The sequence below is a fragment of the Bactrocera dorsalis genome, chromosome 2, assembly GCF_023373825.1.
Source record: "Bactrocera dorsalis isolate Fly_Bdor chromosome 2, ASM2337382v1, whole genome shotgun sequence".
Classification (NCBI taxonomy): Eukaryota; Metazoa; Arthropoda; class Insecta; order Diptera; family Tephritidae; genus Bactrocera; species Bactrocera dorsalis.
In genome coordinates, this window is record NC_064304.1 from 30,542,375 (window position 1) to 30,558,535 (window position 16,161).

Consider the following 16,161-nt stretch of genomic DNA (forward strand, 5'->3'; position numbering starts at 1 on the left):
TTAACGCCGGTTAATTACTTCTTTTTTAATATATGACATAGAGTTTTGTGTTTGCTATAATTATATACATAGCACTGAACACACCATCGAATTGTCATTAACATATGCCAGCAAGGGATAAACAAAAGGCCAACAAATGACTTTGCACAGCTGATATAACCTTTAAAAGTTTCATGGTTCGTTGTTCAAAATTTTGTGCCGGTCTTTAATTGTAATTAAATATTTAAATAAGATGTCTAACAGTACATCTGCAGCTAGCAGCTCGACATCGAAAGTTGCGAAACAAAAACAACAACAGTTGGAAATTAAAGACAAAGTAAGAGTACTATGTCTGCACGGCTATCGCCAAAATGGTGATGCTCTCAAAAATAAATTGGGTTCTTTTCGAAAATTTGCTGGCAAATATGCTGAGTTCGTGTTTCTCACGGCTCCGCATCAAGTAATACTACCAGAATCAGGTGGTGATCAAGCTGCCGAACAACGTAGTTGGTGGGCCAACAAAGATGATGGTACCTTTAAAGGTACAAATAAAGGCGGACCGGCTTTTGGTTTTCAAGAAAGTCTAGGTATAGTTGAGGAAGCGTGGGATAAACAAGGGCCATTCCAAGGTTTATTAGGTTTTTCGCAAGGTGCTTGTTTTGTTGGTTTAATTTGTGGTCTAGCGAAAAAGAAATGTGAGTATGTTGTGCACTTTTATAATTAATAGACTCGAGAACAAAATATAATTATACTTACAGTGACCTCTATACGTCCCGATTTCGCTGTATTATCCTCCGGTTTTCTTTCTGGTAGTTTGGCGCACAAAAGCGCATACGAAGAAATTATTACCATTCCTACCCTACACATATACGGACTTAGCGATGATATCATACCAAAAGAGATGAGTCAAGATTTGGCGAGACATTTTAAAAATGCTGAAATATTAGAACACCCAGGCGGGCATTATTTCCCTGCTACTGCCTCGCAAAAGCAAACATATATAAACTTTTTCCAAGATCGACTGCAAGAATATCTAGAAAACTTAGAACTGCAGCAAGCAAACAACGTTACATTTCTTGAAACGGTGGATCAACAAACTGCTGTCGATAGCAGTAATAGTGACGACTCTGAATAGAGAGGCTAGTAAAGTGAGACATCTGTACCAGTGTGTGGTCTTAATCAATTAAGTCAATACAACACATACAAGTGATTTCCTTTCATTTTTTAATAATTAATTCTTATGATTACAATTATGTTAATTAATTAATAAAATTAACTGAATATACAGTAATTCATAAATCTGTTTCACCAACTCCGCAAATCGCTACGCATCTCGTTTATTTGCTTTTATTTTATATTGTATATCGTCGAGATTTTCATAAGGCTTTACAATATAATTTATTATAAAGCGACTTCGCTTTTCATTTAATTTTTTTGTTTCTTTTTGTTTTCTAAACATTAGGTTTCGTTAAATTATTGCAAGAAAGAGTGCTAAGATGTGTAACTATGTGTGCATATGAAATGTAATTTAGTGTCAGAATGCTTTGTTTTGTTTATATATTAGAGATGTCTGCGAAATTTGTATAATTTTTATATTACATAATTTTTTTTCGTAGTTTGCCTCTCAATTTAATTGTTTATTTCACGCGAATTTGAGCCGTTTACTAATAGCTTTAAATAAGGTTTTGGTTTTTTCTTTAATAATATGTTAAGAGTGAACTTACTTTTTTAACTTTTAACAATTTATAAATTATGTAAGTAAAGGAAACAATGATCAAAGTTTTTTTTCCATAACGTAAACAATGTTTAAATTTGTTTGACACAAATATACGTTATCAACGGTAAGAATCATAATTTTAAAGAATTCAAGAATTTAAATTAATTAGTTAACAAATATATCTCGACCAAAATTGTTGCATTTAGAATGTAGTAATAAAAATAATAATAATAAGTTCCAAAAAAATTACAATAATTAAAGTTTGGGAAGTTTTGTTGCCTTGCTTCATGGTCACATGTCTACAAATTAATTAACTTGCTAGTGTTTAACAAGAGCAAGGCGCTTGTGTTTTTTTGTTTAAGAAAGCATTTAACAAAATTATTTACTTAATGCTGAAGTTGAAAATAAGAAGTTTTTTTATAAATTTAATTGATGTTTTTAAAAATAAGCATTTCCTGCGTGCCATTATGTATGTATGTAGTATCAATTAAGACCGGTCTGTTTTTCTACATTGTTCTTGTTGCTGTTGTTGTTGTGGTTGTGTTAGATACTTCCATGTTCTGAGTCATTTTATGCAACCTGCTCTTGACCGTTAGCTGCCTCTTGATTCTTCATAACTTCAGGTAGATCTGGTGGGGATGAATATGGCGTTATCTCAAGCGGCTCGAATTCACCATGCTCATCTCTGTAAAACATTAATTAGAAGAATTTTATAAGTTGATTAAGAAACAAATTGAAATATTATGTGTTATTATTACTGGATTCCTTAAAGCCTTTCAGAGCGCATATTTATAAGTAAACATATCGTGTACAAATTACTCTACAAAAGATAGATACAATTGTTGGCGCGAGCCAAATACACGACGCGTGGGCATGACAAGTCCATTTTCCAAAAATAAACACATAAAAATGTGTATTTGGCATAAAAAATTAACCAATACACTGAAACATGTAACAAGCTTGGAAATATTTATATTGAAGTGAAAACAAGCTACAATTTCAAAATAATAAAACAAAAAATATTCAGTGATTTCAGAATACGGATGCTAATTAATTGATAACAGCGTCGCTTGAAAAAAAAAAATAATAATAAAAACCATAACAAAACAGATTAATCACACACTTGCTGAACTTGAACCCAGACACGACTACCTGCGCTTTATATGCCTATACGGCAACACTACCTGCAGTAATTACTTGTCGCTTTTGTTTCAAACTCACCTTAATGCTAGTCCTAACTGTGCCGGAGCTTGCGCCTTGGCCGTTGACATCTGTATGCCATAATCTTGCAAGGTGTTCTCGTCCTCCATCACCTCATTGTCCTGATTATATAGCTTCTGATCATGCGGACGCACCTTTAAGATGCCTGTAAATAATTAAATGAATTTATATACATATATTAGTCATCTACATATATATAGTTTTCTTTCAATTTCAACAATTTTTACTTGCCTTCAATCATACGCTTCAGTTCCGCGACGCTTGTATTCTCTTTTGCATCTGTGAAAATTGTGGTTTTATGTCTTCGAATCATAAGAAACACATCCTGGTGGGAGGAAGAAAATGTTTTATTAACAATTGTTTGTAATCATTATTTTGGTCAAAGTTCATTTCGCTGCGGGCGCACGCTAGAGTGCCTGCGTTAACAGTGACGACTACGTCGACGTCAAGCTTTAGGCGGCGACATTGACAGTAGCAGCAGCTGATTTCACAGCACTGTTGTTGTTATGCTATTACTCTTTCAGTGTCCGCTGTTGCTGTTTTCGCCGCTGCGGGCTACTCTTAATCCTTACCACCAAAATCACACTAAGCGTGTATTACTTACCATTTCGATTAATTTATGCTTTTAACGCAGATGTAAGATATAACAATTTCTGTTGATTAGATTGCGTACGCTACCAAGCGGTTCGACCTTGTCTTGACTATTTCAACACCGACAAATTCTTCAACGTCTACGCGGCGGCACTTCACACTGCACGTATTCAACTATACCACACAGTTCGCACTCAGGGTCACTTCCACAGGCAAACAATTCGGTAATTAACTGCACGCTTATATGCCGAAATCCTGTACGGATCTTAATTTCGTTTGCACGTCAGCTAAAACCGCTTACTTTTACATCGAACGCTTAGCGCTCTCAATGAAGAATAAATAAAATCACGCTGCGGTTTTGATGAGTATAAAAAATATAAAGAACTTCTATTTGGTCTTCTTCTTCACTTTCAGATCTTTTATTTTTTTCTTAAAAGCCGAAAAAGTCACAAAATCCAAATGTCAAACGCAGCACTGACAAGCGTTGCGCAAATGAGCATGTTCACAAAACTGACAATGATGAATGTCATCGCAAGCAAGTTACGAAAGCGGTAAGCTACAAATGGAAAGAAAATTGTGGAGTATATTGCGTGCAGTCTGTTCAGTGTTTAAAATTGTTCGCTTGTGGAACGTAATTACAAATGCGTAAAGGAAGTGTAGGAAGTGAATTTACCGTTTGCAAACGGAATCGTAGTAATTATTTTAATTTAAAAAACTCTGTAAAATATTAATAACAAACTGTTTGCTATATTTGATAATAACTGTGATTGCTGTATATGTTTTTTACAGTAAAGTATGCGTTAATTTATGGACTTTTTGTTTGATTCTTGATTTACAAAATTTGTGCATTACACACACATACACTCATGCATGAGCATTGGTTGCAAATTTCTGCGGAAGCTTCTAGTGGTTTTTTTGCACTTCTAACAATCGAAATTTTTCTCGTAAGTTTTTTATTTTGTTTTTTAACTAATAATTTGATATTTTTAGTATTATTATGCAGTATTTTATTTAGATGATTTTGCAAATGTTAGTTAGCTTCTATTTATTTGTGCAACAGAACTCAATATATTTAATTCTCCGGATATACATATGCACATACATATTATGTATGCATGTAGGATCGACAGTTTGCATTTTATACAATGATTAGCAATCTTTAACTATTTCTCTATTTCAATAATTCAAAAAGCATGATTGTTACGAATATAGACTTTCGGCCTGTCCTAGAATCAATGGAATGGCGTAAAGGCTAACTAATATAAATTTTCGCAATGTTAAACGTATGGATAGACTCCAAAACACAATAAAGGAAAAATACAGTTTAGATTGAGTAAAATCTACCAAAACATTACGACTGTGACTTGTTGTGCATGAAACCCTCCACTATTGTCAGTTCCTCTTGCAACCGTTGCAGTTTTAAATTATCGAATAGAGAAGTTGGGCTTTCTTTGTGTCTACGGTTAAGAGATGACATGACTAGTTCTGTTAAAAGAGGTTCAATTCTAACTTTAATCTGTAGTTAAAAAAGTTGAACAGAAATTCAAATTAAAACAAAATGAAATAAAAATTATTGAGGAGGAGATCACACACATACATATGTACATGATGTATGTAGATACATATTTTTTGTATGTATATATATATTTTTCCAATACAAGAAGTGGAACCCTTAAAAATTCAAAAGTGAATTCATAATGTGTATACTTTGGTCATGTTTAAATTATATAAAGTTGTGTCGATAGCCAAAGAGAAAATAATGTGTCAAAAGTAATTGGATCCATAATGTCAAAATCAGCCGTTTTTTGTAGAGTTTTGTTTTTATTATTAAAAAAATGAAATGTTTTAAGCATTAAAAAGCATTTTTTTTTAGTGGTAACTGAATACGAATAGATTGTAAATAACGCAAAATCATATAAGTGTAAACAGAAAAGTTATGACGAAAACAAAAAACCAACTAATTTGGACATAAAGGATGCAAACACTTGTTTTGTAGGAGGAAGAACGCTACGTATCGACACAACTTTCCATAATTGAGTCCTGACTTTGGTTTAATACACCTTGGAATATTCGTTAATATAGAGTTAAAAAACATTTTAATTTTTATCCGAATTATATAAGCTGAGTCGCATAAAAGAGTGTGGCCCAATAACTTATAATTTATTTTTCTTCCAAATCATGCACTTTGGGGATTTCATTAAAAAAGACACTCTGGTATACACAATTATTTATGTTAAATTGATAGGTGTTCTTGTATAGATGTACATATGTATGTATGCAGGCACATATTTAGTTTAAAAAGAGTTTGCATAATCAAATAATTTTTTAGTTTTTACATATGAAGTTACCCCTAATAAATACTTGCGAATTTTAATACCTACACGTATATATGTATGTATAATCTACTAGAACCTGCCTAAGACAGTAAGTTACTGCCTTTAAGTCAAATAAACTTTCAAACATATTTTACAGGGATTTCTGAGTCACCATAAAGTAGCATCAAAAGAAAATCTTTAGATTTTGCTACCCTAATAAATTAATTGAACTTAAGAAGGGACCATGACTGAGCGGTTAATAAATTTGCGGTGAAAACTAATAGAAAACTGTATATACATATATATATGTGCATATCGTCACCTGAAATGCAAAATAACGTAACATCAAAAAATTCGAAATTAAGTATCTTATTCATTACGCTTCACTACTTCAAATTACATACATACATAATATTACATATGTTCAACATTTTCAGGTTCTGCGGTCAGATATAAACCAGTTTTAAAATTTTGTTTCACTCATGTTCCATTTTATTTCGTGTTTCATTCATGACACTTTAAATTTCCGAAAATGTTGTTACGTTATTTTGCATTTCAGATGACGATATGTATGTTTTGGCTTTTAGATGGTGTTCTTGTTAAAATAAATAAAAAAATCCCATTGAAATTATTGGTGTAATTTTTCTAGAACATTAGTGTTATTGGTAATTGTTTTTTAATGGTGTTGAAATATACATTTTAAAGCTTTCACTTTTTAAAAGCTCATCCTTAGTATGTCAGTAGTACGCTGTGACAAAAAAGTACCCGAAAATTGTAAACAAAACGTAAAATATTTAATTATTCCTCAATTGCCTTCGAAGTAATCCCCACCAGACATAAAATACACTTATGTAACGATTTTATTAGAACCTAAACACTTTTCGTAAGCACTGGCCTTTCGCTCTTTCAACGAATTTTGTTTTACGAGTATCTCTTCGATCGACTGAAAACGGATTCCACGAAGCGGCCATTTTTATTTGGGGAACAAGAAAAAATTACACGAAGCCAAACCTGGTGAATACGGTGGTTGATAGAAGGTATTGATTGCGTATTTGGCTTTAAACAATTGTGGCTCGATGCCATGGTGCATTCTCATCATGTAAAATCAATGAATAGTTCTCCCACAATTCCGACCGTTTTCGACGGATGTTCTCACTCAAATACCTAAATACGGCCAAATAGAACTCCTTACTGACTGTCGCGAGAACGCTTTTCATACACAAAATATCCACCAAAATCATTCGAACCGACTCGCGAGAGATGTTGAGCTCTTTTGCTATCTCTCTAACATTTGCCTGACGATTTTCAAACACCATATCCTTGATTTTTTTTTTAATTTTCATCACTTAAAGAAGTCGAAGGTCGTCCAGAACGAGGCAACGAGGCTAAAATAGATTAATTTGAGCGAAACATTGACTTACCCCCCATATAACTAATATCAGGATTTTCGAACATCCGGCTGACTTTACTCTATATGATTAGTTTTTTAGTAAGTGACATGTTAATAGTATGTGGTATTCGGAAAAATAGATAAAATCTGGTCGATACTATCCCAACTGTCACATACTACATATAATGGTTTTCGTTTTTCTAACAAACATTACGTGTCTATTGGCATATGAGTTATAAAGGGTGATTTTTTTAAGATCTTTATAACTTTTAAAAAAAAAAAACGCATAAAATTTGCAAAATCTCATCGGTTCTTTATTTGAAACGTTAGATTGGTTCATGACATTTACTTTTTGAAGATAATTTCATTTAAATGTTGACCGCGTCTGCGTCTTAGGTGGTCCATTCGGAAAGTCCAATTTTGGGCAACTTTTTCGAGCATTTCGGCCGGAATAGCCCGAATTTCTTCGGAAATGTTGTCTTCCAAAGCTGGAATAGTTGCTGGCTTATTTCTGTAGACTTTAGACTTGACGTAGCCCCACAAAAAATAGTCTAAAGGCGTTAAAATCGCATGATCTTGGTGGCCAACTTACGGGTCCATTTCTTGAGATGAATTGTTGTCCGAAGTTTTCCCTCAAAATGGCCATAGAATCGCGAGCTGTGTGGCATGTAGCGCCATCTTGTTGAAACCACATGTCAACCAAGTTCAGTTCTTCCATTTTTGGCAACAAAAAGTTTGTTAGCATCGAACGATAGCGATCGCCATTCACCGTAACGTTGCGTCCAACAGCATCTTTGAAAAAATACGGTCCAATGATTCCACCAGCGTACAAACCACACCAAACAGTGCATTTTTCGGGATGCATGGGCAGTTCTTGAACGGCTTCTGGTTGCTCTTCACCCCAAATGCGGCAATTTTGCTTATTTACGTAGCCATCAACCAGAAATGAGCCTCATCGCTGAACAAAATTTGTCGATAAAAAATTTTCGAACCGAACACTGATTTTGGTAATAAAATTCAATGATTTGCAAAGCGTTGCTCGTTAGTAAGTCTATTCATGATGAAATGTCAAAGCATACTGAGCATCTTCTCTTTGACACCATGTCTGAAATCCCACGTGATCTGTCAAATACTAATGCATGAAAATCCTAACCTCAAAAAAATCACCCGTTATGTATATAGTATGTGTATATATAAAATTGCTGGCATTTCGATCCTCAGGTTGATGTTTTACACCTTAAAGTATTTCCCTGGCTTTGCTTCTTGTAAGTTGCAAGAGTACAAAATGTTCGGTCGCAACCGAACTTAGCCCTTCCTTTCTTGTTGTTTCTGTTTTTTGTTGTTTTATTTTTCTAATGTTTTTATCTCAAATTAACCAGGTTATTCCACTGTTTTGCTCTTTTTCGTTTAGTCAGAAAATTAGCAAACATATTGGGGAGAGCGCCCTGACACGCCAAGAAATGTAGTGTAGCAGCAAAAGGCCCCTATTTTGAATTCCTTAAAGGAGTTTAAGAAGTGCCCGGTAGAAAATGAAAGTGTTTAATAATTCTTACACTATGTACTTGTTACATTGTCATATATATATTTTTTTTAATTAAGGGCCTTTTTCTCAATGTCTGGCAGCTCAAGTTAGCAGTCATCTGGCAGTTAAGTTCTGGTTATCCTAATTAAGACTCCTTCTCTCGGTGAAGAAACCTTTTTTTGGATGGATGGACATTGAAAAAATGGTCCTAAATAACAGTGCTGAGTAAAAAAAATAAGAGTTCCAGAGAGATAAATGATGGAAGTGGCATAGAAAGTGAAAAGTAATGCTGAAGTAATAGCAAAATATTGCTGTTTATTTTTTCAAAAATCCAGAAAAATAACTAAAAAATTATTCTGAGCCCTGTGTTGCTCTACAGAATCCATTTTAAAACTGAAATCTCATTGCTTACTTCCAAAATTTGTTTTTTATAGTCCAAATATTTTCTTGTTGGGTACTTTTATCTCATTGGGGTTATTTGGAGTACATCAACATACATGCTTATATGCTCAAAGCTGCCAAGCAAGTGTATGAAAACTCCCTGCTAAAAAGCGTGTACTTTTTTTTTACAAAGCGTTGTCAACCAAATTATAGAATTTACGACTTTTTACAAATGGTATAAAATATTGATGTCGTGGATGTTTGAATAGAAAAGGGTGCAAAGGCCATTGTGGCATGCATAGATTTAGTTAATTGAATTTTATTCAATTGTCTGTCCACATATGAGCGAACTAGTCACTCAGCTTTTGAGATATCGCTCTGAAATGTTGCACACATGCTTCCCTCTCCAAGAAGCTGCTCATTTGTCGAAATCGCTGATATTGCATACAGCTGCAATACAAACTGAACGATGGGAATCAATTTCCTTTAAGAAATTCTTTGTATTTGCTTCGTTGCAGCCAAAGTCAAAGCGATATTGTCCGCATAGACTTTTGACCTTTCATATCCCCACAGGTAAAAATATAACGGTGCGATGTCACACTATCTTGGTAGGCAATAGATCAGCCCAAAACGTGAAATTAACTGCTCACCGAAGTGTTCTCTAAATAAATCCCTTGATTAATGCTATGTGTGGGAAGAGGCGCCGTCCTGTTGAAACTAAATTCCGCCAAGATCACGAGCTTCACTTTCAGGCATCAAATAGTCGGTTATCATGGTGCGATAACGGTCGGCATTGACGGTAACACCGGCGTAATTTTTGTAGAAATATGGACCGATAATTTCACCGGCCCACAAACTACACCAAAACATTATTTTTTCTGGATGAAGTGGCAGCTTTTGAATTTCTTCAGAATGCTCTTCGTTCCAAATGCGGCAATTTTGCTTGTTTACATACCTATTGAGCCAGAAATGAGCCTCATCGCTGAATAAAAGTTTACTCGAAAACGTGGCGATGTCGCTGGTAAGGTCGAGGGGCTTCAGTTTTAGCTCAACCTATATTTTGTAAGATCTAGCTTTAAAATGCGGCAAGTTGTTCCATATGTCAGTCCCGACTTCATGTAAACTCTCAGCTACGCCTGTTATAGTATTTTCTTCGCTGCGTGCTGGACGTAGTCTATTCGGTCGAATACAATATCATCCAATAATGAATGCTGCGTCTCAAGATGGGCGATGATGTTGCTAAGTACGCTCAGTAGGCCGATTATGTTAACCCGAATTTCTTCACTTTGAAGCTAGCAACAGAGCTTCAAGATAATATTTTGACTATATCTCTTATCATTTAGTACTCGTTCTCTTCTTCACAAAATCGAAACCGAATAGAATGAATATTCAATGTTCCTTTAATTTACCGTTATCTACGCGTCAACGACAACAGTGCTGCCAATTTCAGCCTAACATTTGAATTCCAAGTACTTACTGCGTCGCCATTTTCATTGAAAATTAGAAAGTTCGACGATTGCATTTTGACGTTCTGTGGGTCATTTGATTTTCATGCAATATGCACGCCACTGTAGTGGACAATTAGGGCTCAGTTCACTAGAAAACGCAGCAATTTGCTGCACGTTCGCAAAGGTTCACACAAACACACTTACACTTATACATAAACATGCATGCAATCCATATAATGTGACTGTTGGGCATGTGTGTGTGTGTGTGATGTATATGTGTACGTGTGTGCCTACAATGAATCCATTGTATTGGTCACTGTGCAACACATTGTGACAGCTAACCAAATGAGGGCAATAAAATGCTGCTGCAACTATCGCTACTGGCTCTTGCCTCTTGGCTGTTGCAAAGCACATTTGCTCTTGCCTAATGGCCACACACACACGCTCACACATACACATGCAACACGCTGGCAACAATGGCACAACAGTTAGTACACACAAGCGCGGTGGCAGCCTGCTGACAATGGAAATGCAAAAATTTGGTGAGGCAAAAAGGAAAAGCGCAACAGCGGCTGCGGCTGTGGCTGCGGCAGCACGAGTAGTGAGTTGCAACAATTTCCGGACGCTTGGCAACATATTGCCAGTGTGTGGTTGAGTGAGCGCGTAGAAGTTAGTTATTGCCGCAAAAGTGAAGTCTACACACATACATATATGCGTACATACTTACATACATTAATACATGCATATATAGACATACATACAAACAAACATATATACACTCATACATTTGTATATCAACACATCCAGCATCCGAGTGCAACATGAGCACTATATAAATTGCACGAGCAAACTTTGCTCCGCTTGGCTGGGTCGACACAACGCCGCTTAAACTGGACCAACTAGCGCACCACTGTTGCATACATACATACATACACACATATTTATCGTAGGCAAATACCTATATATCTTTGTGCTTCACGCTCCACATATGCACTTCCGCCCACATACTTTGCGACCGCATGGAAAAAAAAATTAAAATAATATTGTGTACACAGCGTTGGGCAGCATAATGAGAGCGGCGTAAAAGGGTACACAGTCGAAAATTATTACATACATATATAATAGCCATTTTCATATTTTCACTTCGGCGCAATTCATTTGCTGTGTACTGGTTGTTGTAAGTTGGCGCCGCTGCAAGTGTCGACCAAGTGTTTTTTAATGAATGCTGCAAGTGTTGGCTGCTCTACAGCAATCTATGTAGATACTCATGTAGACCCTGTGGTAAATATAACAGGTTTCAGGGTGGGACGAAAATGCATTTTTCGACCGAGAGTCCTTTAGTTTGCGAGGGAACAACGATCTTATTGCTACGAATTTCGGATGAAGGGCCTAATGTAAAAGAACTTAGATGTTGCAATGGTTAAGAGCGATCTCTGGAAAAAAACAAGAAAAAACGTTAACTTCGGACTCTTTTACACGAATTATGTTCTGATGAGAAAAAGAAAGTTCCAAACAATATCCAACCTCTGAGTCATCATATCAGCAGGGAGAGTAAGTGTGAAAGATGATGATGACGAGGAAGGTTCGAATAATGTATGCCCAGCAAAACTTTAAACCGGATGTGAAATTGAGTTTCAAAATGCTAGGAGAATCAGTACTTATGATGTCGATAAAGCGGCACCTTTGTCTCACGAATAATCAGTTCTATATGCGAATTTCGGCCTATTGATCGTCTGCTCCAGGGTCGTTAGCATAGATCCAAGACTCATCGACAAATCGAAAATCGTGCTTTCACTTTTCTTAGACCCAAATGATGTTTCGAAATGGTTTTCACCAATCCTTCTGATATTCCTATGATGCCAGTAAGATCTCTGACTGTTTATTGTCAATTCTCAAGCATCATTCCATTTATATTATCTTATTGAAGATGATAATCTGAGGATGAATCCTAAATATGAAGAATGACAGCTCCATTTTTTTTGTATGGTTGACAAGTTTTCGGAAAAAATGCAAGAGCTTCCGTTATCGTTTTACTTTGACAATCTTTTCACTGCAATACCATTGCTAATTTATTTGAAAAAAAGAGGTTATCAGGCTATCGGTAGAATTCGATAAAACCGCATTACAAAAAATTGTTCTATTCTTATAAGTAAAATATGTGAAAACGCCTAAGGGAATATAACGTGAGTGCAGAAATCAAAGAAGAGGAAATTTATCTGATTAAAATTCGTTATAATATTACAGGAACGTTTAGAGGACGAAACCATGGAAAAATAGTACCATTTAAAGAAGAAGAAGGTTATTGAGAAATTTCACTGTGTAAAATTTAATGGAATAGAAATCGAATTGAAACGCTTTTGTCACAGTAAATTTTTCTTGATTTTAGACCTTAATTATTAGACCTATTTTAAACTAAAATAACAATCGTGTTATCAAAATGGTATCAAATAATTTTCTATGAACGTTTAGCCTGCCGTATCGATCCATTTTGCGATTAGCCCAAACACACATGAACTTTGGCTGTACTCGGAGCGTACGCCTGTATTTGCTCACCCTGGCGATAAAGTCGCCAAGAACGATTTTGATATCGTGGCGAGGCCAGCTCTCATAAGTGCGCGCCAAGCGCTCATAAAAGAAATCTTTGGTCACATCATCATTCTCTTCCGTCGAGGTGGAGCGATATGTTGAAGAACTTCGCTTTGATGCGGATTGTGCCTAGACGGTCATCCATCGGGGTGAATGGTAGTATTTGGCGTTGAATTCTCTCTCCCACCACGAATCCCACACTAAATTTGCGCTCCTTTATATGGTCACGGCAGTAAATGCCATAAGGACCGTCTCTTGGACGGCGGTGATGTCAACGTTTTCTCTAACAAGCAGTTGGGCACCTTCGCAATTAAGGTACGAGGGCTGCTATATATATCTCTGGCCTAATAATGAAAATAGGATTATTTATCAACGAAAATGGTTTTATTGTTTTTCAAAATATTCTCCATCAAGATTTATACACTTTTGCATGCGCTCAAACCAATTTTCGAAGCACTTTTTCCACTCCGATTGAGACACCTCCAAAACATGGTTTTTGAATGCTTCAACAGCATCTTCTGGCGACGAAAATCGTTGACCACGCATTATTTTCTTGATGTGTGGGAATAAAAACAAGTCATTGGGTGCCAAGTCAGGGCTGTACGGCGGATAACCCATCAATTCGACGTTTTGGCCGGTCAAAAAGGCGCTGGTTTGAGCCGATGTGTGAGAGCTCGCATTGTCATTGATTCGTCTTCTCTTGTTCGTTTTTCGAATTTCTCCGAAGACTTCAGGCAAACAAATGGTGGTGTACCACTCAGAATTGACCGTCCTACGTTGCCCAAGCGGAACAGTCGCCACATGACCAGTTTTGTCGAAGAAACAGGCGACCATTTGCTTCGAAGTGCTTTTTCCACGAACAACTTTCGTTGGATTTGGCTCGTCTTGGAAGACCCACACGGTCGATTGCTGTTTTGTTTCGGGCTCATACGCATAGATCCATGATTCGTCACCTGTGACGATCTTATAAACGTCTTTTGAAGCACCGCGATCGTATTTTTTCAGCATTTCTTTACACCAATCCACACGAGCCTTTTTTTGAGCGATTGTCAAATTGTGCGGGATCCAACGAGAACAAACCTTTTTTACGGCCAGGTGTTCATGCAATATCGAATGTATGCTGGTGGAAGAAATGCATAGGCATGCCTCTATCTGAAGGTATGTTACATGACGGTCTTGCATTATCAGTTCACGTCGATGTTTTCTGGCACAACGGCTGTTTTTGGACGACCTTCACGGAATTCGTCTTTGAGCGAGCGTCGGCCACGATTGAATTCGTTGTACCAGTTTTTCATAGTGCTATAGGATGGTGCTTCATAGCCATACAAAGATTTTAGTTCATCGATGCACTCTTGTCGTGATAATCCACGTCGAAAGTTGTGAAAAATGATCGCACGAAAATGTTCACGAGTTAATTCCATTTTTGGCCGAGATGAATTTTTTAATTCCCTGTAAATAAAACAATTCACGATTAAATGACAAAACGTTCTGAGTGATGTTATGCTAAAAAATGTCAAACTTTCCAATGGAAATGTCAGATTGCACCAGAAATATATATAGCAGCCCTCATACATTACCGGTGCATGCCTTCAAATGGTAATCCTTAATGCGTCTGCCTTGGTGGTCATCAAAAGAGGGATCTCTCATCCAGGCTGTTAGTAATTTTTCATTGGGGACGTTTTTTACGTGACAGGTCCCAAACCCAGCGTACAACCCTGTGGAGGAGATGTTTCGCCTTCTTACTTTAGCTCACCTTCAAACGGATGTTTTCTGACTACCTAGAGGAAACTTGGTCAAAGACCGGAAGTCGTAAACTGCTTGAGCCATAGGTAAAAGAATTGTTTTCTCACAAGTGAATGGCGCTCAGAGGACTTTCTTCACTTCCGTGAAATTCTACACCTTGTTCCATTCTCTATTAATTTTTTTACAAAACGAAATTTAAAATATTTCAAATTTTTTTCTTTAAACTTTAAGCATTTAAAGAAAATTACTATTATCAAATATAAATATTTTGCTTGCTGGGTTCAGTGAAGGAAAGCACTTGCACTGAAATTTATACAAAAATACATAATTTCCTTTATATACATATGTAAATATTTGCATACAAACATACATACACATAAGAATGCACTTTACCTCCCGCATGTGCGCTGCAACAATGCATATAAGAGCCGAATTGAAAGAAAATTGCTTACGCACAGAAGCAACAGTGTGTTTGCTAATAAAATATTTCACTTTTAATTTGGAGAAAGTGGGCGCTCGGTCAACAACCGTTCTTAAATTTACGCAAATGTGTCCTCATGCAAGCATTTAATGTTTAATTTCAACGTAAATATTTGCAGCCAACAGCAGTAGCAGAAAGCAGCGCCTGAAAGGAGCAATTCCTGCTTGCCGGTTTTTTCCTTGCTTTTGCAGCTGCATACTGCTGGTTGCGTATACGCCCCGGCAACTATAGTTTCGCTTGCGTTGGAAAAGTTTCTTGTTCTGTAGGAAATAGTTAAATTAAACAATTGCGGGCAACTGTACAGCACAAAATATATGTGTGTGTGTGTGTGGCATGATAAAATTTTATATTTGAAATATTTGCTTAATTTTTTTTTGTTGAGTTTCCCACTAATTGTGGACTTACAACTCGAAGTAAAGCGAAACTACTGCAAACCTCAGCTGGGGTGCAGGAAACACGCCAAATATGCGAGACATACATATATTATTATATATATTTGTATTTATGTATATATGTATATACATGCTTTTCTCTGTGTATATGAGCTGCCTGCATTTTTAGGGTGTGTGGTTGAGACTTTGTTGATAATTTTATTCTCAGTAATTGCTAAACATTTACGAGCATATTATATGTATGGAAAGTGTTGTTGAAAACTAAATAAATACATATGTTTTCGTTGCGGCTTGTTAACTGTTGCTGACTTTTAAAGTTGGCTTGTTATGATAAGCAAAGTGTTACGTAAATTATTCTTGTAGTTTTATGCGTTTTTCAGTCACATACTGTCTTT

The 16,161-nt window shown here is 36.1% G+C and overlaps 2 protein-coding genes and 1 long non-coding RNA gene across 3 annotated transcripts in view; 1 reads left to right on the forward strand and 2 right to left on the reverse strand.

The window, feature by feature from the left end:
- The window catches only part of LOC125776427 (uncharacterized), a 140,888-nt gene extending 126,173 nt beyond the window's left edge, over positions 1-14,715 (reverse strand). Inside the window, exon 1 of the long non-coding RNA XR_007421701.1 lies at positions 14,104-14,715. This is a non-coding gene — a long non-coding RNA (uncharacterized LOC125776427). The remainder of the gene's footprint in view (positions 1-14,103) is intronic.
- LOC105231880 (esterase GA18864) lies at positions 157-1,270 on the forward strand. The gene is made up of 2 exons (XM_011213379.4): positions 157-674; positions 738-1,270. Exons 1-2 carry the CDS (start codon positions 233-235, stop codon positions 1,112-1,114), a joined length of 819 nt encoding a protein of 272 aa, XP_011211681.2. The 5' UTR covers positions 157-232; the 3' UTR covers positions 1,115-1,270.
- Positions 1,181-4,031, reverse strand: LOC105231879 (elongin-B). Its single transcript, XM_011213378.4, has 4 exons — positions 3,522-4,031; positions 3,149-3,242; positions 2,918-3,062; positions 1,181-2,381 (listed from the first exon to the last, which is right to left on the reverse strand). Exons 1-4 carry the CDS (start codon positions 3,522-3,524, stop codon positions 2,267-2,269), a joined length of 357 nt encoding a protein of 118 aa, XP_011211680.1. The 5' UTR covers positions 3,525-4,031; the 3' UTR covers positions 1,181-2,266.
- Positions 14,716-16,161: the final 1,446 nt, after the last annotated feature.